The 26,339-nt window shown below is 36.8% G+C and overlaps 1 protein-coding gene across 2 annotated transcripts in view; it reads right to left on the bottom strand.

The window, feature by feature from the left end:
* TPK1 (thiamin pyrophosphokinase 1) overlaps positions 1-26,339 on the bottom strand; it is a 265,356-nt gene that overhangs the window by 198,858 nt on the left and 40,159 nt on the right. For both annotated transcript variants that reach the window (XM_033099184.1, XM_033099185.1), the window contains exon 2: positions 21,588-21,659. In XM_033099184.1, the coding sequence (XP_032955075.1) occupies positions 21,588-21,659 (72 nt within the window). The remainder of the gene's footprint in view (positions 1-21,587; positions 21,660-26,339) is intronic.

Below are 26,339 nucleotides of genomic sequence, written 5' to 3'. Positions count from 1 at the left end.
ACAGAATCAATGTTAGAGACACTGTCTCTGAGACAAGATAGAAAACGTAGACAAGCCCGAATATGAACAGCCTCTGGCTGCCACTGCACTGGCAGCGAGAAAAGGTTAAACATTCTCAAATGTACAATCCTGTGTCATCAAGGGCTCTGTCCTCTGTGAACAGGGAAGAATTCCTGCTACTCCTGCTCTCCCAGCCCTGACATAAACCAGGGAGGTGGCGGGTGGGAGTGAGGCAGGGGTGATTCAATTCAAAGATCAATAAAAATGAAGGCACATAGATCTAGAATAGACAAAGAAGTTAAAACAGAGAGAGGGAAGGAGGGGGAGAAAAAAGAGGGAAGAAAAAGAAATAGGAACTAAACAGGAAAAACATGAGAAAAAGTCCCCAGAGAAATGCTGCCATCAAGCAAATGAAAATCATGACCGGAAATAACACTATAACTCAAAGAAGTTGATGAAGAAGTAAAAATATTCAAAGAAGAGACACAGAGCTCTTTGAAAGATAGGGCAAAATCACAGAACAAGATGAATCATAAGCTCACAGAGTTCATCAAAGCAAACTAAATCTAAACAAGACGAAGCAGGAACAGCATCGCTGAAAATCCATGGATTAGCCATGTTAGACAAAATGGAGAAATGAGCCAAAAGAAACGGAAATTAACAATGAATTAGAAAAGATTGGGGAAAAAAAGAGAAATGGGAGATTTAAAAAATTTTCACGTGTATAACAGTTTTCTCAAGGAGAACACAGACAAATTAAAGACAAATTTTCCAGAACTGGAGAAAGACTAAACCTACAGATTGAGAGGTCGAACACACATGTCAGGAAAAACCAATACAGAAGGATAATATTGAGTCAAATATAATTAAAATTGCTGGTACTTGAAAGTCCAAAAGTATTCTTTAGTCGGGTCGGGGGAGAAATCTCACCTCAGATTTCTCCACAGAAAATGTTCAATATACTTGAGGAATTGAAATGATCCCTATAAAGTCCTCAGGATATAAAAGTGCATTCAGTCAAAATGCTGTTTAAGTTTAAAGGAATCAAATACCCACTTTTAAACATTTTTGAATCCACAGAATTTCATTCCCATAATTTCTTGAAAGAACTACTGTGTTTCCCCGAAAATAAGACCTAGCTGGACCATGGGCCATCAACTCTAATGCGTCTTTTGGAGCAAAAATTAATATAAGACCAGGTCTTATATTATATTATGTAAAACCCAGTATTATACCTGGTCTTATATTGTATTAAAATAAGACCGGGACTTATATTAATTTTTGCTCCAAAAGACACATTAGAGCTGATGATATGGCTAGGTCTTATTTTCGGGGAAACACGGTACTAAAAGAAAAGTCTCAACTTATCAAAAAACACATGGAAAACAGGATCACTGGCTGCCTCTCACAGGAAACCTTTTGCCGGTACCTCTGCTTGAGGGACCACCCCCCACTCCCCACTAAGTCACCTCCCTGGCTCCCACCTCCTACATCAAGGTCCATCAAGACTTAGCTCAAGCATCGGGTTTTCCTTAATATCTTTTCTGATGCCACTTATCTGGACTTGCTTCCCCTCTCCATTTCCAATAAATTATCGAATCGTATACTGTAAATCACATACCTAAAATAAAGTAACTCTAAAAGACTGAAAGTGGGCAAAGGCTTTGTAAATAAAAACAAGAAGAAAGTAGGGGTCATGTATCAATAGTGGAAGAACCTTACCCCTCTTTCTCAATCCAAGAAGATCAAGGACATGGAAAGAATAACTAACTAATAAGTCACAATTAAGTAAGGTATATTAAATGCTGTAATCTGAATATAGATCTTCTCCAGCATCCATAGAAAATTCACAAAAACTAACTATAAGCCACAAAGAAAATGTCGTGACAACTCCAAATAGAAAAAATAGGACAAGTACTACTCTATGCTTACAATGCAATGAAAATATGAATTATAAAATAGAAAAAAACCAAAAACCTAAGAGCTGGAAATTTTTCAGTCCTTGAACTGAAAACGAAGGGTGACAGGGCATGCTTAGAGTAAAGTGAATTAATTATTCGTAAAAAAAAAAAAAGAAAAGAAAAAAGAAAGAAAAATGTTTGTTAACTTAATCGTGAACATTTAAAAAAATCATCCAAAAGATATGGTATTGAACAGATGGAGATCGTGTCATTTCTAGTCAAGAACCACTAAATTACACCTACTATCATATTTAGCAGCTGACGTTCAACATTAAAAAACCGACTTTACTGGTAACATGGTTAAGATATGGCAGAACTGGGACTCAAACACCATGTCATCTCATGCCACAACCAGGGTGCTTTGTTCCCCTATATATTCTGCATTGTTTCATAGAGGCAACTAAACCTATTTAGCTCAAATATATTAATATAGTTCAATTAGACCTAAGATATCATTAACAGAAACAGCATTGTTATACATACAACTAGGAAAGAAAAAAAAATATACCAATTAAACTATAACACAATTTTCACAGAGAAGTTGTTATACCTATTTAAAAAGGTCTTTTAAACTAGATTCTAATATATGAGGTCTGACAATTAAATTCGCGAACTTGTTGCAACAATATTGCTAACCTTTTTTTGATATCAGAGGGATTATTCATTATGAATTTGTACCAGCTGGACAAACAGTTAACCAAGTTTACTATTTGGAAGTGCTGAAAAGTCTGCGTGCAAAAGTGAGATGACCTGAACTTTTCGCCAACAGTTCACGGCTTTTGCATCACAACAATGTACCAGCTCACACGGCACTGTCTGTGAGGGAGTTTTTAGCCAGTAAACAAATCACTGTATTGGAACACCCTCCCTACTCACCTGATCTGGCCCCCAGTGATTTCTTTCTTTACTTGAAGGTCAAGGAAATATTGAAAGGAAGACATTTTGATGACATCCAGGACATCAAGGGTAATATGACGACAGCTCTGATGGCCATTCCAGAAAAAGAGTTCCAAAATTGTTTTGAAGGGTGGACTAGGCACTGGCATCGGTGCAAAGCTTCCCAAGGGGAGTACTTGGAAGGTGACTGTGGTGATATTCAGCAATGAGGTGTGTAGCACTTTTTCTAGGGTGAGTTCATGAACTTAATTGTCAGACCTCTGTATTTTCATGTAGAAGAAAATCTAAAGCCTTTCTGCTCATTTAATGAGCCTACTATTTTTTAAAGTCTTTTTAAAGGGCTTTAATTTATCTCAGAAACTTCTCCTTTTCTGCTTCTTGAAAAAGTAGAATTGGATGCAGAACTGGATACAAAGGAGGACCACTAACGACTCACAACACTCACAAGCATTGGGCCATTCTTCAGAGGAAGAGGCATGACGGTGATGGTGATGGTGATGGTGATGGTGATGGTGATGGTGATGGTGATGAAGAAAAGGAAGGGAAGGAGGATGGGGTGAGGAAAGGATGCTAACTGCCTTTTCTCTTGGTTCACCTTTACAAGAAGCTAAAAGCATACTGACTGATTAGAAGCAAACACAACAGGGAGAAAGGAAACCATCCTCAAAAAGCACCAAGGAATGTGTATTATAATATAAACTAGATGGCTAGTCAAAATAGTCTAGGTATACATTAGATTATCTGTACCCTCTGTACCCAGGAAGATATCTATGCAGTTTAGAAACACAAATCCATAAGAAAATGAGAATACAAGAAATAGTACAACCGAAGACTCCATTTCATACCTTCAACTAGTCACACTTATGCAAATGCTGGAAAGGGAAAGATCAGTATAGGCCTAGAGTCATCAAGAAGGTCTTGCCAGGAAAGGAAGAAAACAAGCTGGGAAGGTAGACTACAGATCAAAGAAGAGAGAGGACAGGTTTACGAAGCAAGTAGTGTGTGTACATGAAAGCAGAGAGGCGCAAATGAGCTTGGCCCAGCACGTACAGAGGGCGTTCTGGAAGGCAGCCTAAAAGGTTCATGCTGGTAAATCAAAAAAGATGAGGTTGTGACAGGGTCAGCTTATGGAAGAAACTGAGTATCAGAAAAAGGAATTTAAATGGGATGGAACAAGCACTGTAGACACTGCAAAGGGACATGGTGAAAGCTAGGAGGGGCAGCCCAAGAGATGAATTGCAATGGGAAAGAAAACGTAATCAGAGAAAACAGCTGAAGAGATATCTCATGATCAGTCAAGGAAGATGGCAGCAGTGGGTATACAGAGTTTAAAGTGAATTAAACACATTTAAAGAATAAAAAAAATCAATAGAATTTGAAAATGTATCAGAAAGGGGAAAAGGAAGCATCAGAGATGATTCAGTGTTTTGCTGTCGAGGACAGCAGAATGAAAGATTGGCAGCACATTTGATCACAACATTGAAACATAAAAATTCCATCTGTTTTCACATCTTTCCTGGGCATCTGGCTTAATCCACGCATGCCAAATGAGGCCCTCCAGCATTTTTCAATAGAAGCTTAAGAATGTTATACCAAAATTAAGAGCAACTGCATAAACCAAAGACTAGAAGTAAGTCTTTAAAATAATTTCCTGATGTGTGGATGAAAATTACATGATACCTGGCATTTGCTTTACCATAATCCAGGGGGAAAGCAAAACTGGCCATGGGTTAGCAATTGTTGACGATGGATGATGACGAGGAAACATTAAACTCTTCTCTCCACGTAAGAACGAAACTCCCCTCACCACTTTTATCTATTCACATGAATCTAATCATTCACTCAGAGCTCCCTTCTAACGGAAATGATTGCAAAATGTGAGAATGTAATTTGTAAACGATTTTCACGAAAAGACAAGTCTACCACATTACAGCCATCACTAAACGTAACTGCAAAAGATATAAAACAAACCTAAAACCTCTACCTATACTGCCCTTCCATATACTTCTGATTATACTGTAGTTGAAATCAAGAAGAATTAATAAACAGAGAAGGTTATTCAAATGCTAAGTTCTTAAAATATTTATAGATTAATATGAACAACTTATAATAAACAGTTAGCGTTGGTGTTACACTTGTAGTCAAGCCCTACATGTACTATATAGTACCCTGGGTCAGATGTTTGGGAAAGTTTATAGCTTGGGTAACTAGAATAATATCTCTAAATATTAATCGATATAACTATTTTATCTTTTGTCATTTTATCCTAATAAAAATGTGACATATAATTGGACTGCATGAACACCAAGTATCAATTATTAATCTTAAGCTGTAAGATTCAGCAAATCGTTCTTAACAAAGTATAATGGTTAACGGAGACCTTGAGATAATCTAAAATGTAACAGGCCGTTAATGCGTCTTTTTAGAATTGTTAGATCCCAAGCATGTACCCCTGCTAAAAATGTAAACATTACAGGATCCAAAGATGCTAAACCTGAAAAAAGTGGCATCACATTAGAAAGATCAATGTAAGTAGACCATAGCTTACAGTCTCACTTTTTTCTTTAGTCAGCTTTGTTAAATACCTAAAACCAGGTTTTATGTATTAACAGTGTTTCAAGGACGAATGAGAAAGTTGGACAGTGAAGAAGGCAGATGGGAAAGATGGATTCATTTGAAGTATGGTGCTGGAGGAGAGCTCCACAGAGACCCTTCCTGGACCACCAGGAAGACAAACGAGTGGGTCTTAGAGCAAATTAAGCCTGAACCATCTCTGGAGGCAAAACTGAGCAAACTGAAGCTGTCCTACCGCGGGCACCTCATGAGAAGGCAGGGTGCTCGGGGAACGACAGTGGTGCTGGGTAAACAGAAGGCGGCAGGAAAGAGGAAGACCGAACGTGAGATGGACTGACTCCATACAGAAGCCACAGGCCTGAGTCTGCAGGAGCTGAGCAGGGCTGTGAGGACAGAACACTGTGGACGTCCCTCATTCAAGGGTCACCAGAAACTGGAGAAGACTCAATGGTTTGTAACATACAACAGTATGTGAAGTATTCTTTCCATAAAGAACAAATTAAACCACTAGATTCTATTATACTTCGTAATCATTAACTTTTCATATGACAAGAAATGAATTGTCCATAACTTATTAGAAAGTTCTGTTTTCTTTTGTATACATATAAATTAGGGGTTGAATGCCAGCTCAGCTGCATGTTATGTAACCTTGTGCAAGCGTGACTTGCTATGTGACCTTGAGCAAATTGTTGAATCTCATTAAGTCTCAATTTCCTCATCTGCTAAATGGGGATAACAGAGCACCTATTTTCCAGTGTAAGAATTAAATGAATCAATCTAGAAAAAGCTCTCAGGAGAGTGCTGACACTTAGTAAACACTTTAGAAATGTTGGCTATCAGTTGCCACTGCTACCATCACCACCACCATCATCCTCCAATATTTGAATTGCTACTGTCTTCGTGCACAAAAACTCAAATTAGGGTTCTTCCAAGTTTTTTTTTCTTAATAATGGCAAGTAAATAATGGCAAGTTTATTCTTCCCAACCTTAAACAATGAAAACAGCCAAGCTGTAAAGCTAAAATGAGTCCTGAAAGGTATTAGAGCTCAGGTTTAATGTTTTTGTCCAAGAAAGTGGGTAACGGTGTACACACGTGATTGGCAGGGGAATTTTCAAAAAATGTTATTTAAGCTTTTGTAGGCATAAGCTTCTGTTTCTCTAACTTTAATAAGAAATTGGATTATATTCATCACCTACTACCCTCTAGAATAGCCTTCTTTCTATTTCTCAAACATACCAACCCTATTCCATGCCAGTGACTTTGCACAGTTGTGCCCTTCGGCCAGGAATGCTTTGCCATCTGGGCTTTAGATGGTTAGTTTCTTCTTATGTTTAGATTGCAAATCAAATGTGCTGACCTCCTCAAAGAGGCACTTCCTGATCCCCTCACCTTTTGATTTGAGTTGATCATCACTGGATAGTCTCCTGCCGTTCTTTTGCTTACTTTCTATGATCTGTTTTCCTCATAGCCTTCCTAATAATCTGTGAGCTCCATGACAGCAGACAATTACGTCTTAGCTACTTATAAAACAAGAAAATATCGGTTGTGTGTTGTAGACAAGTGGGAGACCTACACACGCACACACACGCACACAGACACACACCCCTTACATTTGCAGGGGGGGTGGCGGTTACGCCATTGCCTCGCAAAGGTTTCATGATAAAAACTTTCACTGCCATTGAACTCCTTTTTGGCATCCTTTTTCACGGTTAAATGCTTTTTAAATAAATGTATAGAGAGGCTCATCTTTCAATGGCGCTATGTCTAGATAACCCACGGCAAGTTTAAAACATCCTAAGTCGAAAGTGCAGTTAACACACCTAACCTCCCGGATAGCCTAACAGCCTGACCCACCTTACATGGGCTCAGCACACAATACGCCAAATGCTGGCAGCACAGGGCCCGGTGGAGAATCGGTCCCTTGCCCCTGGGACCCGCGCCTGACTAGGAGGCAGCTCACCACCACTGCCGGCATCACGAGAGGGTATCTCACCGCACTCTGCCGGCCCAGGTCAAGTTCAAGATTCAAAATGCGAAGTACGGTTCCTACTCCATGTGTTTCGCTTTTGCAACCTTGTCAAGTCAAAAAATTGAAAATCAAACCATCCTAAGTCAGGGCCTGTATTTCTTTCAGTCATAAACTCAAATTTTACACGGAGCTGCACACCAATGCTGTGTCTAGAAATCCCAGTAGATTAGGGCATTGATAACTAAATATTTGTTCAAACCTCACGTAATTGCAAAAACAAAATACGTTCTATTAAATTTACAGAACAATTCATTTTGAGAATCTGTCTTTTTCCTTTTCATTCTATCTGCTTCCACAGGCAACATAAGGAAATTGGTTAACAAATACCAAAATGGTACGCATAATGGAATTCAGTATATTATTTTGGATTAATTCCATTTCCAATGGACACATATTAAAACTTTCAGTTCTCTAAAAATTACCTTCCTCTTTAAACAGTCCTGTTGCCTACAGTGATACCAGTTCAGGAGTAAACAAAATGAAGCAACTATAGATTTATTCCATTCAAACTGCTAAAATACATAATTCAACCATTTTAAAACTTATTTATAATCACAAGGTAGTTCTCAACTTACCTACCACAAATAGAAGAAATAAACCTAAGGAACAGCAAAATCAGTTATTGTGTTTCCCAGAAAATAAGACCTCACTGGAAAATAAACCCTAGCATGATTTTTTCAGGATGACATCCCCTGAACATAAGCCCTAATGTGTCTTTTGGAGCAAAAATTAATGTACGACCCGGTCTTATTTTGGGGAAAACACGGTGGAATCCCTGTTACTTATTCACGTTGTTTAACACCCGTGGAGATGGGGGCAGCAGTGGGGAGGCTGGTAGCCAAAGTACACAGACCAACCAAAGGAAGTCCACTGAGTCTGTTTCCTGCCCTGGGAACTCCCAGAAGGTTTCTCTCATATGATTTCACTTGAGCAAAGGATTTTGCAGGTAAAGCACTGTGAACGATTATTGACTATACACATATATAACCCTATGCATTTGCATTCTAATCCTCAAAATTTACGTTTAAATGAAGTTGGACAGAACTCCAACCAACAAACACTCTAGAAGGAACAAGCCACACCTGCCAGGATCAGAATTAGGTAGAGATATTTCTATTTTAACTCCAGCAGTTCACTAAAAAACATTAAACACAGTTGCTACATAGCATCAGTCAGCGTCTCCCACTCTTGTCAAACTGTTAGTTACAGTGAAATGGAAGGATAAAGTAAACAACTCTTCCCACTGCTATTCATCAAGCTTGAATAATAAAGTGTCATTGTTGAATTATCAGTATTCAGAACCAAATGTGAGATATCCATAAAACACAACACGGAAAGGGTAAAACTGCACATTTTTTCCTAAACTTGTTAAGGATGACCATTAAACTCCACTTGACTCTGACAATTGTGATTTAGATGGCAACCAAAACGCATGAAAATAAATTGTCTATGCTGTCTCTTCCTTCTCTTCATGCTTTCTTTCTTTATGGTGGTCGTAACTCTGCAACCAATAAAGAGTGGTACTGAATAGCATGTGAAGGCAGCAAAGTCAATTTTAACTAATAAAGGCAGGTCTTATCAGAGAAGAAAGTTACTAGCAAACCTTAGGTTACTGAGAAAATAACATGTAAATCCAATGCAAGACTTCAGATACGAATCTGTGTGTGCTCACTACTGAATTCACCTAATACATATTTTTAAATAGATGATTAAAAGAGCAAATCAGTATGTGTAAATTCATTTTAAATGTCATTAACTAGATGTCCAAATCATTATGTTTAATGTTAGTGTTTATTTAGGAGGAGATATACCGAGTAATTTTAGAGGCAAAGCTGATTAAGCTTACTTTTTAAAACTAAGCACAAAATCAAACAAATTTACTCTACAAAACAGCACACAAAAATCAAACTTAAAATATTTCTGCATATGTAATACTATAAATGTGTTCCAAAATCATTTTGTATCATGGATCACTCATTTCCTTAGAAAATTATTTTCTCTGGATGAATCTTTTCTTTCCAAAATTTTCTCCAAAAATAAAATTATATTTAAAATGATTTCTATGATGTGGTTGAACATTATAGAACACCTCAAAAATTATCAAAAAAAATTTGAAGATTTTGACTAAATAAGAAAAGAGTCTTTTGTATGGTTCCTTATTTTCTACAGGAACACATAGTGTCACTTTTCAAATGAGGATCTCCTCATTCCCACACAAAAGTCAATCACATTTCTATGTAATGACAATGAACACATTGAAACCAAAATTTAAAACACAGTATCACTTACAATCACTTCAAAGAAATTAAAATACTTAGGCATAAGCTCAAAAATACATGTAAAGGATCTATACGATAAAAATTAAGAAATGCTGATGAAAGAAATCAAAGAGGACCAAAATAAAAGGCGATTTCTTAGGAAATGTCTAGTTTTTAATGTTTAGGGAAGTTCTCCGTAAACAACGTATAAATATATTGAAAGTCACACCTAATACAACTATTTCTTTTCCTGAGCAATTACAGCAGTAGCTTGAAGTCTGGTGTAACAAAGGTCCCACTTGTAAATTGGAGTGTTCAGTCCTTCATATACCCATGATTGCTAAAACTTCAATTTTCCTCTTTCTAAAATGACTCCTCCTGTCAATCAAATAAGTTGGTCCAAACCAAATGTAAACCACATGACTAACTAGTAAGCAATCCTTTAAAATCTCAATTATTTTCTTGAAGACAAATTTCAGATATCTAACAACTTTATGCTTATCTTTCCTTCTTAATAGCTATACATCAAAAACTGGATCTAAAAGCAAGTGGATCTAAAAATTCTATTATTGAGGTAAAGGTTATTTCTTTCCCAACTACAAGGGTAACTTTCTTTGAAAAAAAAAAACAACAAAAAACAAACAGCAAAAACACAGTAGTAAAGTACTCAAAAGCTAGTGAGAAAAACAGGATTGGTAACAATCAAAGTCATAAGGCAAAAATCACAACAGTCTTTATGGGTCATTGTGATTTTTGTTTTTCTGTGAAGGCAGAACTCTAAAAATAGATAATTAAATCATAATCTACAAATCTTTAATGGGTCAGGACAGTCCCAACGTGCAATAAAGCACATCAAGGGGATTTACTTGCAAAAACCCATAGTAGCTTCATGGCTACCATCCCACGCCAGGACATACGTCTATATGGGAAACTGAAACTCTTCTCATCTTTCCTACGTGGAGACCATGGCACAGAGACAGTTGGCCTGGCTAGCTCCAGTTTGAAAATACACACCAAAGAATACTTGTCCATCCTTGAACCAATCACAGTGGCCAGTGGCCACCTGGACACAGCTTGGGGGGTCTACCACTGTAGCCAGTGGCTGGGGTGTAATGATTGGCAGCTTCTAGAACTAAATGGCTAGGGTGAGGGAGATGCAATTCCCCTAAAGGAGAGGGGGACTGTTGCCAAAAAGGGCACTGTGGCATCAAAGGACTGTTGAGCTAACATAAAGAACAACTGTCCACATCACTGAGGAATATCAAGCATGTACTTTCTATATTTCAACACTCTAAAATTAAGGATGTGTTCTAAAATCAATGCCATCAATACTTGTTGGCCTGGTGACAATAGGGACACAGTTGTCACTGTCTATGCACGCACAAACTTGGTTTGTTCTTCCTGGTGACATGTCTGGACCATGAAAATCCTTCGACATTTCAATCAATAAGCCATTTGAGAACCACCTGAAAAAAGAAATGAATCCTGACAGCTTGGGGAATATGCTTTCCATTGACACATTCTGGTTAGATCAAGAAAATGCTAGCATTAAAACTTGCATTTCTGATGCCAGCAGCTTGAAAAAAATCTGGGAGTCAACAGTGTATTATTTTTTTTTAAATGCTCCATCAGAATGTTGAAATATAGAAAGAGCATTCTTGATATTACTTAGTGATGTGGACAGCTATTCTTTATGTTAGCTCAGCACTGCTTTCTTTACCCAAAGATAAAGAAGTATTGAAAGAAGACATCTTGATGACATTCAGGATATCATGGGTAGTACGACGACAGCTGTGATGGCCATTCCAGAAAAAGAGTTCCCAAATTGCTTTGAAGGGTGAACTAGGCGCTGGCATCAGTGCGTAGCTTTCCAAGGGGAGTACTTCAAAGGTGACCATAGTGATATTCAGCAATGAGGTATGTAGCACTTTTTCTAGGATGAGTTTGTGAACTTAATTGTCTGACCTCATATATAGTTCACATATACAGTTCATACTTTAATGGGATAGAGTCGCAATTGGAACTGCAGAATTGAAGAGATGTGCATTTTTTATGTTAATAGGGGTTCCCATATTACTTTCCAAATAAAAGATGTAAGTTTCCACCTCTGTTACCGTGTTTCCCTGAAAATCAGACCTAGCTGAACAATCAGTTCTAATGCATCTTTTGAAGCAAAAATTAATATAAGACCTTATATTAATTCTTATTTTCTTATTTTACTATAATGTAAGATGGGATCTTATATTATAATATAATATAATATAATATAATATAATATAATATAATATAATATAATACCGGGTCTTATATTAATTTTTGCTCCAAAAGATGCATTAGAGCTGATTGTCTGGCTCTTATTTTCGGGGAAACATGGTAACAAGAAGAGATTATTCCAGTTCCTCCGACAGCAATAGCAGTTCCTTTCATTTTTGTCACTTTAATAGGTGTAAAATGCTGTTTCATTATGTTAACATACATGCCTCAACTACAGGCAATCTGAGCATCTTTTCATATGTTTGCGGTTTGAGTTCGCTTTTCTCTAAGATGACTATATTTATCTTTAGCTAATTTTTTGTTGTTGTTGTTACTTGGTTTTTACCTTCCTATACACAAGAGTTCTCTTTATGTTATAGATAAAACCTTTTAACCATCATGTGTTTATACTTACTATGCCAAATTTGCTGCTTTTCTTTTAACACTGTTTATAATATTTTCTGCTATAGAGAATTTACTAATTTTTATATAATCAAATATGTTTATCTTTTCAACGTCTGGTTTTCCAATCCTAGTTGAGATGGAATTTCCTATTTCTACATTCACATGTATCCTAATTGTTTTCAAAGAATTGAATTATTTTTATTTTGTATATTTAAGCATTTTACACAGTCAGAAGTATCTCCACATGTGATATAAGGGACCAATATTATATACAGTCTTTATCAGCGGTGTTGGAAAGTTGTTTGAGTTTAAGCTGATTCAAGTTTCCCTAATAAATCACATTTGGAATAAGGTAAAAAATGCCAATGTATATTATGTCCATATCCATCATTCTTATAAATTGCTGATTAATTCACTTCTGCAAACATACCGCCTCAACTTAAAAATCTGGCTAAATCAAGCTAGCATATTCTCATGAACCAAAAGTCACAAGGCCCAAGCAAGATCAATTTTATGGAAACAATAATCACAAAAATTTAACTGCAAGTCAATACACATACACAGAAGACTTAGGACGTGAAAGGAATTTTTGTCAAATTCAAAGTGTTTTAAGCAGATTATGCCCACCTGTGGTACACAGCCGTCCCACACAGGTCTTCCTACGTTACTTTCACCACTATATAAAGGAGAGACCATCCAATTCTTTGGCTCAGAATAGATATTAGAAATATTGTTTCCCAAGGTCATTATGACCCGAGAGTGTTCTAACACTCAAATGTGGCAGATAAGCCCAAAGTATTACGTCGCTTCTAATATTCTCTATATTACGGTATTTTTTCATTTCACTCCGACATTTGTTCATAAAGTAGAATTCTTAATCCTGGTACATTATTTACTCCAACACTGTAAAATATTCTAAGTCAGCTGGCTCCCTAGATTTTTCTGCTCTTCTAGATGGTTCCCCAAACTCTGTGGTGCCAGCCAACACCCAACACCTATAAAATGCCCTCTAACAACACAGCAGGCAAAAGAGGGCACAAAACTGGCCAGCATTAATTAGGACTCCTCAGGCTTATAGGTAACAGCTGCTGCCTTCTGTGCCAGCATTAAAAAAGTAAAGAATTCTACGTTCTAGCTGTTTCCTTTTTCCTTTGTGAAACATCACTTTTGATCTCCTCGCCATTTATTATGAGATGGCATTTTCCCCTGCAGCAGTTTGTCAAACTGAGGTGTGTGAATCCACACCGATCTCCGGCTCAGTTCCCAAAGTCACTTTCTGAATTCCAACATACGCGTAATCACCACCACACAATACACTGCCTGTATACAGGGGGTTATTTCTCATGCTGGATCTCATCTCAATCCAGGTTACAAACTCTGCCTTGTATGCCTCTCGGATTCCCTTCAAGCATCATCCGAGCCCTGGTCATTCTCAGATGCCAAGAAAATCCTCACTGATTGATATACAGCACACACTCCCACGCTGTAAATCCTTTCGAGGGAAGGGTCTTATCTCATGGTCCCTGGAACGCCCCTGGAACAGTCTGTCCGGTCCCCAGCTGACGGCTCATTCATTTATCAGTTCAATAAGCAAATTGAACCATCTCTAATTCTCACCATTGGACAAGAGGCTTAAGGACTTTACAGTGACAGGAGCCTAAGGAGATCTCCTTTTCAGAAAATGTTTTGTTTGCTTATTTTAAACCAAGAAGATGAATTTCCTCAGAAAGCAGTTTCCTTCATGAAAAATTTAGTGCGAATCATGAACGCTTGTCACACTGTCCACATAAGGCTTACCTATTAACAATACTTCCAATAAGATTGCCCTAATTAAAACAAACTAAAGTCACTCTTTGACCTGGGACTTAAAATGAGTACCAGGCACAGTGAAGTACACCAAAAATGGTATCTGGCACTCATGTCTAGCTTCGTAAGTATATCACTTTATAAAGAAATCAGCTGTATTGTTTTTCTGTTCAAAATACTTCATTTTGTGTAGCATTACAAAGTTTCTAAACTAAGGCAGATTAACAAAAAGAAATATTTGCTACAAATGTTAGACCATCGAGATCAAAACGTTGGATAGTAAATGAGAAAGTATCAGTCAAACACGAAGCCCACGATGCAGAAAAGGGGAGAGAAGTGTTCTTAAAAGGAAACCAACTACAATACTGAAAAAAAGCTATGTTCTCACAGGTAAAAGAGAGATGCTGTCTGAGAAGGGCACAATGAGACATTATGCAGAGCTAAAATCTAAATCTGCCAAGGCCATTGGCTCAGAAGCGAATAAATGTTGTGCTAAAAGAATTGATAATCTAAGACCTAAAGCACTACTTCTCAAACCAGAATAGAGAGATTCTTGTTAAAAACTGTTAGAAAGACAAGTTCTTGAGCCCTACCTCAGACCGACTGAAAGGCCGAAGTTGGGCCCTCCAGGGAATTCTGACACATGTTAAATTTGAGAACCCCTTGCCCAAACTGCATGAATACACCCAGAAACAAGGACAGTGTTGGACAAATTTTGCTATAAATCAAAGCTTAGGAGAAGTGAACACCCTAATCAAGACAAATATTAAGAGCTATTAGGATAACAAAAATTAGAAGATACTAAATTATACCTAATGTCTACTACTTTTTGTAACAGCTTACTGAGATATAATTCCCATACAATAAAACTAACATATTGAAGGAATTCAGTGGTTTTAGAATATTCTGGGAGTTGTGCAACCATCATCACAGTCAGTTTTATAGTATTTCACCACTCTACAAAGAAACCCCATACCTTTTGGTAGTTCTCCCCTAATTCCCCAGCCCTCAGCCCTAAGCATCCAGTAATACATTTTCTGTATTTGTAGACTTACCTATTCTGCACATTTTATGTGAATGGAACCACATAATATGAGGGCTTTCGTGCAACTAGCTTAACGTGGGTTATCTTTTCAATCTCTAGTTTAATGTGGGTTACCTTTTCAATATCTTGGTAGGATCCTTTTAGGCAAAATGTTTGATTTTTGTTAAATATCTCCTGAAAAATATCAACTCCGCATTCACTTCTTAATGCTAACATATGGAAAACTTATGGTTTATACTGTGAAAGTATCACTAGATTAGGAAAGATTCTGTTCATACTACAGAGACATGACAGAAATACGGCCACCTAGTAGCAAAATATCTGAATTGTCAAAATAGTATTTGGAATTACTTGTTTAAACACAAAAAGCAATGATTCTGTGACAACTCTGCCATCATCTATAATATTAACTTACCACTTTTGTTGCATGAAAGGTAATCAGAAATACAAAAACATACATAACGAAGAGTACTGCTTTCTACTTTGAATCTTTTAAATACTGTCTACTTTATAAGGATAATTTTCCTTGGTACACACAATGCTGCTCTGCCATGTTATTAGGGACTCAAGAAGGCAACATAATGATGTTCTGTGAAACAACAAAACAACAAAAAAACTGGTTTTGGCTATGTTGGATGTCTAGAAACTGAGAAAATTTATGTGCCTATAAAACAAAGGGGGGATCAGGTGAAGTATATTCCGTGTTTCCCCGAAAATAAGACCTAGCAGGACCATCAGCTCTAATGCACCTTTTGGAGCAAAAATTAATACAAGACCCTGTATTTCTTATATCATTATATTATATTATATTATATTATATCCAGTCTCATAGTAAAATAAGACTGGGTCTTATAATAATTTTTGCTCCAAAAGACGCATTAAAGCTGAGGGTCCAGCTAGGTCTTATTTTCTGGGAAACACGGTAGCAGGCATCAGATTAATTTTTCTCAAATTGGAAATGTAGGGCATGAAAGAACAGTAAACAAATTGGCACAGACACAGAAGCAGGCTGGCAGGCTAACAGACTGGCAGAATGGAAAGCAGCAGATGGGCAGTCGGGAAGAAAAGCAGACAGACAGAGGGACAAGTACCAGAGATTCTCTTCCACACAATCTCTAATGATCCACAGTTTCCAAGGCGCGACACTAAGCACTGACCTCAGAGACAGAAGCCAAAGACCTAACCCTCAGAAAGTTAAGAGTCTACTTGTGAAGACAACACACATAAAAGTAGGATGGTAAAGAAATGTTGAATATACGAGTAAAAGCCTAAGAAATCGGAACTTGATCCTGTAGGCAACCGCGACACCTTCAAACCTTCCGAAGAGGGAGCTTCAGAACCTATGCAAATGAATGTAAAAATGGTATACAGGAGAAAGAAAAAATGAGCAGATAATTCCGAGGACAACTACAACTGACTAGGTAGGACCGGGTTAGTACCCAGAAGAGAAGTGTTGGGGTAGGAAAGAGAAATGGATGAGGATCAGTCAAGAAAAAACTGACAACAGTTGTTAATATCTCTGGAAGGTTGGGAAAAAACAGAAGAGTGGGGAGTTCAGGATGGCTTCAAAGAAAGAGCCTTCGTGAATAACAGAAGAGGTTAAGTCCACTGAAGTTTGGATTTTCAGAGAAAGGGGAGGTAGTTTCAAATTTGTTGACTAAGAGCCACATAGAAATATCCAGTGGAGAGCATATTTCAGGCCAAGAATAATACAGCTGGCATCAGTTTAGCAATTTGAAAACAAATCTTAATCCAATATGGAAAGCTAACAGCTAAAACAATTCTATTAAATTTAGTCCCCCATGAAAAAGTTCCATACTGTTTAATTAAAATGATCTATTGCTGTTCTCCAATCACAGTTATAAAGCAAAACCGGGGAGTGGAAGGGGAGGTAACACACAGTTAAAAAGCACTGCTTTACATATTGACTATAGGTAGCAAAGAGTTGGAAGCAGATAAAAACTGAAGGGAGAACTAAATACGGTACGGCCTCCATTTCTGACATCAATGAGACCACAGAAAATCTTGATTCTTATGATCACTATCTATGCTGTGCTAACGAATTTAAGTCTCCTGCAAAGTTCTTTCACTTTATTTGCTTTATGCTATGCTTATCTCCAAGAGCTCAAAGGAACATTAGTTCACTCATCCTTATTAAATCTGTTCAGGAACGATCCCATTTCCTTGAGAAAATAAGAAATAAAGGAATTTTTGAAGTTGGAAAATTCTCTTTAACTCATCCATATGTGGAAATTTTGTTTTTGTTGTTTTGGCATATTGAGAAATATTTGTATTTTTCCCTTCACAATATTGGTTATCTACTATAGACTTTTTCCTAGATATTCACAGGTAAAAATATAATTTCCAGTTCTTTAATTTCCTTTGGTAGTATTAACATAATTACTAGTTTATTTGAGAAAGTTTCCAATAGCTACTTTTAAAATTAAAAGTATCTTTATCATGTATTATACCATGTAAGAGTCCCAAACTAAGATCTTAATCATTCCAAATACCAAACATAGTAAATAAATATGGGCAAGAATCATGCAAACTTGAAGAAACTAATCATAAAAACAACCAATTTCATAAGTTCATAAAAAATAAAAGCACATCTCATTACCAGTGTTATAAGAAGATAAATGTAAGTGGTAAACATGTATTAGCTTGTTTTGGAGAAATGTTTCCTCTTTTATTTATGGTACCAAAGCTGATAACATGCTATTTGGAAAGGTCAAGTGAAATAAAGATAATGATAGCATCCAATCAATCTATCAAGGATAATGACCTCCTAGTCTGATGAGCCAAACATCTATTAGATACCATCTTAAGGCTGTCCTGATACATCCAAGAAAGAAAAAAAGAGTATTGGTAATAAAAAGTTCAGCGATAAATATTCCTCTATATACATTTGTAAGTTAATTCAATTTTATGATTTTTCATTCCATAGTTATAAATAACTTGTTATTTATCTTTGTAACTTTTCTTCACTATTTCGTTGACATATTTACTATTGGCTGGTAGCATTCATTACCCTGAAAGAACAGAAGTTCAATTAACTACTAATAATTTTTACTTTTACTTGAAATGCTATTTAAATTACTGCAGTGACACTATCCTTGTACCACAATTGATAAATCTTTCAATTTTGAATCAAAGTTGAATATAAAGCAGGTGAAATTACCATTACTTCAATATTCAAAAATAAAAAGGAAAGAAAGGAAAATAGACACCAATATCATATCAATAATGGTATGATAATACAAATTGTTTAAGAGAGAATTAAAAGGCTCACCAGTACGCAAAAGTAAATTTGACATTAATTCTAAAGTGGAAATGCTAACAAAGTTGTTATCTATACTACAGTAATAGAAATATCCCTTAAGTAATATATAAGCACTTCCAATTTGTTCTAACAAGTATTTCACAAGCGTTAAAAATCTTCATATAAAATAGTCAATTTTCCTGACATAATAAATACCACATGGTAAATATAATCAAAATCCAATTTAATGGGAAAAGATCTCCAAGTACCAAAGGTCAACACTCAAACTATGATGTTTCAAGAATGCAGAGATAGGATAAATAAAAGAGAATGGACTAAATCTTAACCAAGCTGTTTTCATACTAATTGGGAGTTTGACAATTATGATTTATAATTTCTAAAGGTTAGCAGAAAAATAGTTTCTCATTTGCTGAGTTAATCAAAATTCACCATAACCAAAATTTTTTTTTCGCAAGGAATACAGGTATTACATTAGCTCAATCTTCCTTCCAGAAACTTACATGCCAGTTGTGCTTAATAAAGAATAAAATGTAAACATTCATAGCACAACCTCAAGTTTTGTTAAACTAAATGAATGACACAGAGAAGGAATGTCTCCAATTACTGTGAAAGACCTCAGAATTCTACTTAGATACACTAGTGCATTGTTGTATGCTTATAGAACATTAACAGATGTCACAGATGTGGATTAGCAGACATGTGGTCCTGTCCTGAACATCCATACAGACATTTGGTCCACGCTAAACAGTCCTTGAAATTTGGTCCAATCAAAAACATCCATGAATATCTTTGGTCCATGCCAAATGGTCCCTGATATTTGGTCTTGTCAAAAACATCCTCTCTTAGAAAACATCCCTGGATTCAAATAAATGTTATGACATTTATTTATACTTTTGGTTTACAGGATTAGTATATAAAAATACTACCATGTTTTACTAGCCCAATAACTGTGTTGTGGCTGTATTGCCAGTAATGATCCTTCCTGCTTCAGTAGCCGGTAATGGCACATATGAAGGACCAAAAATGTCAAAGACCTTTGAGCGAGGACCAAGTATCTCCTGCAAAGCAGACATGATATAAAAATCATTTTCTACAACTAGAACCTCCAAACCATTTCTGTACCGCATTTAACATATGCAATGTATACACAGCCTTTAACGCTGTTAAATATGAAAACGTTACTTTCTATTTACAAAAACGCTTGCATATTCTTTCAATATATTTTTCTCCCATGGAAGAAAGAACACTTGCTTCTATAAAGCCCCGAAAGTAGATATATCAATTTGTTTTTATACTCTAAGAAGAGAAACAATTCACCTATCCAAAAAAATATTAGTTATTAAAGCATGCTTACAATTCTGTTATTATTGGGGAAAAATACTAGTTTTAGACTAATTTGTAACATTAACATGTTATATATTTTGCTTTGCTATATAGGGCAAGATATTTTTTTTTAAAAAAAAGGCATAAAAGGAATGAAAGGTGTTACGGAGGCCTCTGCTAAAAATGTCCCATTAAAAAAAAAGTGGACATTAGAAACAGTGCTCCATTTGAAATATTATGACCAAATCCCTATCTCATTCCCAACAAGACAGGATTTTATTCAACCATCTGGAGTCTTGGAATATACTTGTAGCACTCACAGGCCTATTAAATGTTTTGATCGAAAGTTTATTTCTCAAGGACATCTTTGATTTAGTTATAATTGAGATTAATGAAATTAAAAAATAAGGAAAATAAAACTCATAGTCCTGTCTACATAATCGAAGCAAAGAAGAATCCGGAAATGTAAGCGTATGGACATGGATGAGCCGTACGGCTAAGTGAGAACAATTGAATCTACTGGGCTAAACATATAGTTAAGTTGGCATGTTTGTATTTGTCAAGATCTGTAAATTTGCTTTCTCTGTACATTCACATCCATTCTCCTACAAATTTCAGTTTATATTTATCTCTTTTCCTCTCTCCAAGATGACAAATCTGTCCTATTTCCAGCCAGAACAAAGATAATGCCCCTTTTGTTATGCCTGCAATGTTCTCTACGCTGCTGAGCAGGAAGAATACGCAATGCCGTGGATCACGATTAACTGCTAGTTATAGCCCAGCAGAAGGACTGCGATTATGAAATGCCTCCTTGTAAACAAGATGCATAAAGTAATCATGACGCAAAAAGCTTTGGGTCTGTAAGCAGTGAGAAGTTACATAGTCAATAAATATTTGACTAATGAATCATCCCGGCTGGTAACAATAAATGCATTTGAAACACAGCGTTTCCAATCTATTTTTTTTTTAACATAACCAAAAGTTGCTGAGAATTCTGCGATGACAAGAGAGGATCAGGAATATGCATCAATATATCGAGAACAAAGTTCTTCTGCCCATCTATACAGAGGCCTAAAACTTACACTGATAACTTATCAGGAGTATCCCTTTGAAAAAAATCTCACAGTTTCATGGAAGAAGAGTAGAGGTTCAAAACAGCCAATGACGTTTAATATTATTTTCTAGCCTAGAGTTAATTCTATAAAAATCAAAGAATAATTTTAGAAACGTAATAAACCCTGTGTCTTCTGTGAAACCTCACAGAAGTATTAATTCTGTGAAACTATTCCATTTTTAACTATATTTTTCAGCATCCCTAGAGATTCTAACATACTGGTAACCTATCTACATTTCTAATTTTGCAAATCTGGTCACCCTGCAGATATCTTATTATTGGAAGCTGGGACAAGTGAGATTTGTGGATGCTTTTCATTGTCACTGGTGCCCAAAATATTTACACTTAAACATAACTTGTTGAGTACTGGCGATGAACATCCACACAGCAGTTCTGGAACAGTACAGTGAGGCTGCATTTTCAGTCTGCCCTTTTGGTCCAGGCTGAGGAAACCACACATATACACACAGGTTCACTGAGAAGCAATAATAGATTCTTCTGATAATTCAGTAATTAAATCACCTTAAAATGAAGTCCACTTTTTGGTATTCATTTAGGTTCCAGGATATTTAATAGTCATGTTAAATGTCCCAGGGAGAGTAAGAAAGCAAAGAAATATAAACGCTCATGAAGATTACCTTTGCTCCAAAGATGACGAAAATATTTATCCAAAGGCTGATTCAGGATCACAAGGCAGTATTTCAAATTCCCTGTGGGAAAAAAAGAAGTAAAAGAAAGTAAGTAATCTGAGTCTTTTATTTCCCTCACTTAACCCTGGAATCCCTATTTTCTATCTACACAGAGCTAAATTTCAACCACAACGAATTTCTCATACCTTAATTGTATTTTTCTCTTAACTTAATTTTAAAAGACACCATAGACTAACTGTATCTACTTTATTCAATCTGTCTGTCACATTACTATATTGCTAAGGAACTTATTATAAAAACAATTTATCATTAAAGCAATTGGGTAAGTTGCTTTGCTTGCAGTTTACCTGTGCCCCAGTAAAGTAACATTACATACTTTTACATAAACTATCATCAGAAAAGGGATGAATAGTTTAAAAATATTTGTCAACACATATTGAAGACAGTACAAATTTTGCCAAAGCATCACCATAGAAGAAAATGGCAGAAGTGATCACCTGTACCTCTCAGAAGTGGCTCCTAACAAGATTCTTATACAAGCTAACCAGCGTTGACAAGACATTAGTGCAGAGAGGGAGGTTATACAAGAGTATGAATTTTGGATTTACATCATTTATCACAAATGATGGATCTACCTGAAGTGTACAGAGCAGGGAATCTCAACCTCACTGTGTATCAGTCACAGGTTTTTTTAAAAAAGTAACAGCCAATCTCATTCCCTAGAGATTCTGATTCAACATGCCTGCACCTGGGCTGTGTGTCCTGATTTTTTAAAAGCATCATAAGAGAGTCTAATTGGTAACCAAATTTGAGAACCACTGGTATGGTGCCTTGACATAGTAAGAAATGATTGTAGAAAGCTATCATAAATAGCAACATTTTTTTAAAACACTGTTCACCTTTATCTCGCCCTTTTTAATTTCTGTTTTGTGAAAAAAAATATTTATAGCACATGCATACAATAAAAGTTATTTGTAATTTTTTTATAAACAAACATAAATGGGTTGCTTTTTTCTTTAATTGTTTTTAAAAAAACGAATTAAACACCAGTACTCTAAGTGAAAATACATTGAAACAATTTACAATAGAAAAAAAAATTTACTGACAGGTATTAGTGAATCATCAAGGGTTCATGATTTCTGCTTAAAAGAAAATACTGGAAGTCAGATAAAATCAATAGGAGACAAAGCACATGCCCGTCATTATATAAATACCTATTTTGTTCGAGGACCAAAAACCATTATTATGACTCTCTCATCCCTGAAAGTATTTCAATTAAATAATGAAAACTCTAGGGCACCGAATTGCATTTTCAAATCGCACAAACTTCTATGTTTAAGAGCAGGATGTTGTTTTAAGTGTGCACAGGGAAATCAAAACTGTCAAGTCAATTCATTCGTTGAGGAAATAAATTGCACGTGGACAAAGCAGAACTATTAAGAAGCTCTGAACAAATATTCCAAACCAAAGTCTATTAAAATAATCGAATTACCAGTGGACTAAGAATTGGCAAGTCACATATAAGAAACTGCTTCAGAGAAAGCAAACATACAGTAGACATCAACAGAAACTTCCCTGCAAAATCTCTCTTGCCCACCTCCACCACCAAGAGCAACCATTGGATAAAGCCCAGTGGCGCCCCCTTCCACTGGCACCGTGTCCTGGTTTGGATGACAAATTAGGTGGTCACTCTGCCCTACATCATCTTTGGACCCCATCTTTCTGTTTCAATCTTCAGCGAGACTCATTCTTGTGAGTTTTCATCCCCCCCACTTCCTGGAAATACCTACTCTCAGTGCCATCAGTGACCCCCGTTGTAAAATTCAATGGCTGTACATCAGTTGTCATCTGCGCCAACACATCTCAGTAGCATAACAGAGAAGATCACTGCTTGCATCCTTTCCTTTCTGAATCATGTTCCTCCCTTGCCTTCTCGGAAAGCACTCTCTATTGGTTCTCCTCCCTTCTGACTGACCCCTCCTTCTCAGTCTCCTTTTCTACTTACTCCTCATCTAAGTAGAAAGCCCTCAATAAATATTTGTGGAATAAATGTTGAGTATGCCCAGCTTCTTTCTATACCAGGAGTGCTCTAGGTGTCTATACGTGGGCCTTGTCTTAATTCCATACCAACTCCCTAAGTTGCCCTCTGGCCTCATGTGGGTTCAAATGCCATCTATAATGACCCCCATGGGCCTATCTCCAACCTGAGGCTCTCTCCCTAAACTCCAGAACTGTATGCTTCATTGCCTGGTCAACAACTCCACCTGGACAGGTAACAGACATTTCAAATCTAACGCTCCCCAAATTAAACTCCTGACTACCCTTTCTTCATCCAAACCTGCTCCCTCCAGTCTTGCCCATATGGTACCAACTTCACCACTAATAAGCTACTCACATGAACATTTTCCATTTCTAGTTTTTAGCGTCCCTTTTTCTAATGTCTGTCTCCTACATGAGAACATAAGCTCCTGGGTCCAGTAATTACAGCAATGTTACACACATAGTAAGCACTCTCTAAATATTTGTTGAGTAGCTCTTCCAACTCTGATTTTACGTCCATTTACAATAAATTGTCTCCAGCTACTCTAATAATCAAGTGACTCCCCCCATTTTGTCTGAGGACGAATTATTCCATACCCAATACAATTCCTCACAGAATGAAGTAAGAACCTCAAGAAACACAAGGGCCCTTTCTAGATTTTGGTGCCCTCAGTAACAGTCTTAAATAAATATTATACAAAATGTTCCAGGAAGATACTAGAAGAGACAGCAACAAAAACCAATCACCTTCCTTAAAACAGTTAAATTGTGTTTTGATCATTATAACTCAAGAAAAATCTAAAGAAAGTGGAGACAGTCCACAGAAGTCCAACTGTATAATTAAAGAGTTAGGAAATATTTTATTTGAGAATAGATTAAGCCTTTTCAAGCTAAATGGATGTCTACATTTACTACCTATTTAGGGAAGAAAGAAATCTAGGTAAATATAACACTGAGCCCTAGAAATCTGGGCATATATCTAGTTATTGTCATTCAATCCTTCAGGTTGAAAGTGTAAATAGATTCAGAAATGTTAAGTCAATTTCCATCTAAGAGCATTTCCTCCTATGATGCAAGAGTAATGGGTCTGTCCAAGTGTGGTAATCCAAACATTATGCAAACTATGCCACTAAAAACAAAATGCCCCAATAAATTCTCACAGAAATTCCCATCTGCTAGAAATGCATGTTAGTTCCGAAAAAAAGAACATTTTTTAAATTTACAACTAGTAACTGTGTAAGTGGGCGGAAATAGGGAAGGGAGGTTACATCTCACAAACTTGAGTCTTTCTGGACAGAAAAGGAGAAGGCTATACCAAGAAATATGTTCTTTTTTTACCCTTGCAAAGGTTAGCCATATCCACGTTCCAATAACCTCACGCTCACTAAATAAAGGAATAAAGGAGTCTCAGCACACTGACACCTCACAAGTTGCTGACAGAGTTCAAAGCTGCTCCATCAGTTGTCCCCGGCCCTGCTGACCTGGGCCACAATAAACTGTTTCCCGTCAGTCAAGAAAATCAGTCCCTGCCTAGCAAACTGTAGATGTTATGTCATAACTCTAAGGGTTCATCATAAAGTACTAAAAAATTATAGTCCTTCGCAACGGTTTTGACACGTTGACAGCCGGGCCCACAAAAGCACTCACACTTGAAAAGTCCGTTTAAAATGTTTTCTGCAGGCAGAATGCATAGAAGTTGGGCAAGTGCTTCTGAAACAAATAGAGGTTCTCCCTTTTAACCTGAGGCTACTCCTCCAACCTCAATCCATTTCTAACCATCTCAGAAAGTACAGCATCCCTTTCCCTGGCCAGCAAGAGAAGGAGGGCCAAAGAGGTCCAACATGTCCGTAAGTACTGCCCCCTTTTCTGACACCTTCTTCAGACCTCGTGCTTGGGTTTGGTTGGGTGAGAAGTGTCTGGGGGATGGGCGGGCTTCACACATTAACAACTCTGTGAATGAATAATGACAATATGGATACCTTCGTTTTTCTTTTTAAATATTCCCTAAATGGGATTTTGATTCAAGAATCACACCAGTATTTATCATCAAAGTAAGTCCAAATGAAGCTAAACTGGGGCATATTCAAACCAGACTGATGTTCTCTGAGATCCATATTTTGTAAGAAAAAAACAACTGACATTTATTTGGAATTTGAGAGTACTCTGCACGTGCAACTGCCTTTTTCAATGGACACAGATTACACAGCACACTCCCACGGGATCAAAGTACTTCTGAATAAAATGGAAATCTTTTTGTTTGCTTTTTATTAAAAAAAAAAGATGAAAATACATAGATTGACATTCAAAATAACTGTGTGCTATGCACTAATTCTGATTACACACAGAGAATCCATTACATCAAGAGTCAAACCCACCCTGGAGAAAATCCTACTAAACTCAGCATGGGTGGACACTTTTGTCTCACGGGCACTGTGGACTTTTAGAGAATTCATGAGGAACTCCCTCCATCAGCAGGCAGAGCTGTGACACCAGCCAATGGTGTGCACTGGGTCACAGTGAGAGCCCAGACACAGCCTGTGAGGGGCCTTACTCAGGTCGGGGCCAGGTGAAGTACACAGAACAGGTCAGGTTTCTCTACCACTCTTCTTCTTTCTCATAGAAATGATAGACACACAAAATAATTTGTAAGCAGAATGTCCAAAGGTTTGGTTTGGTTTTTAATAGAAAAAGAATGGAAAC

The sequence above is a fragment of the Rhinolophus ferrumequinum genome, chromosome 26 (genome assembly GCF_004115265.2).
Source record: "Rhinolophus ferrumequinum isolate MPI-CBG mRhiFer1 chromosome 26, mRhiFer1_v1.p, whole genome shotgun sequence".
Taxonomy (NCBI): domain Eukaryota; kingdom Metazoa; phylum Chordata; class Mammalia; order Chiroptera; family Rhinolophidae; genus Rhinolophus; species Rhinolophus ferrumequinum.
The sequence above is the reverse complement of the archived record's forward strand: the minus strand, read 5'-3'. Positions and strand labels throughout refer to the sequence as shown.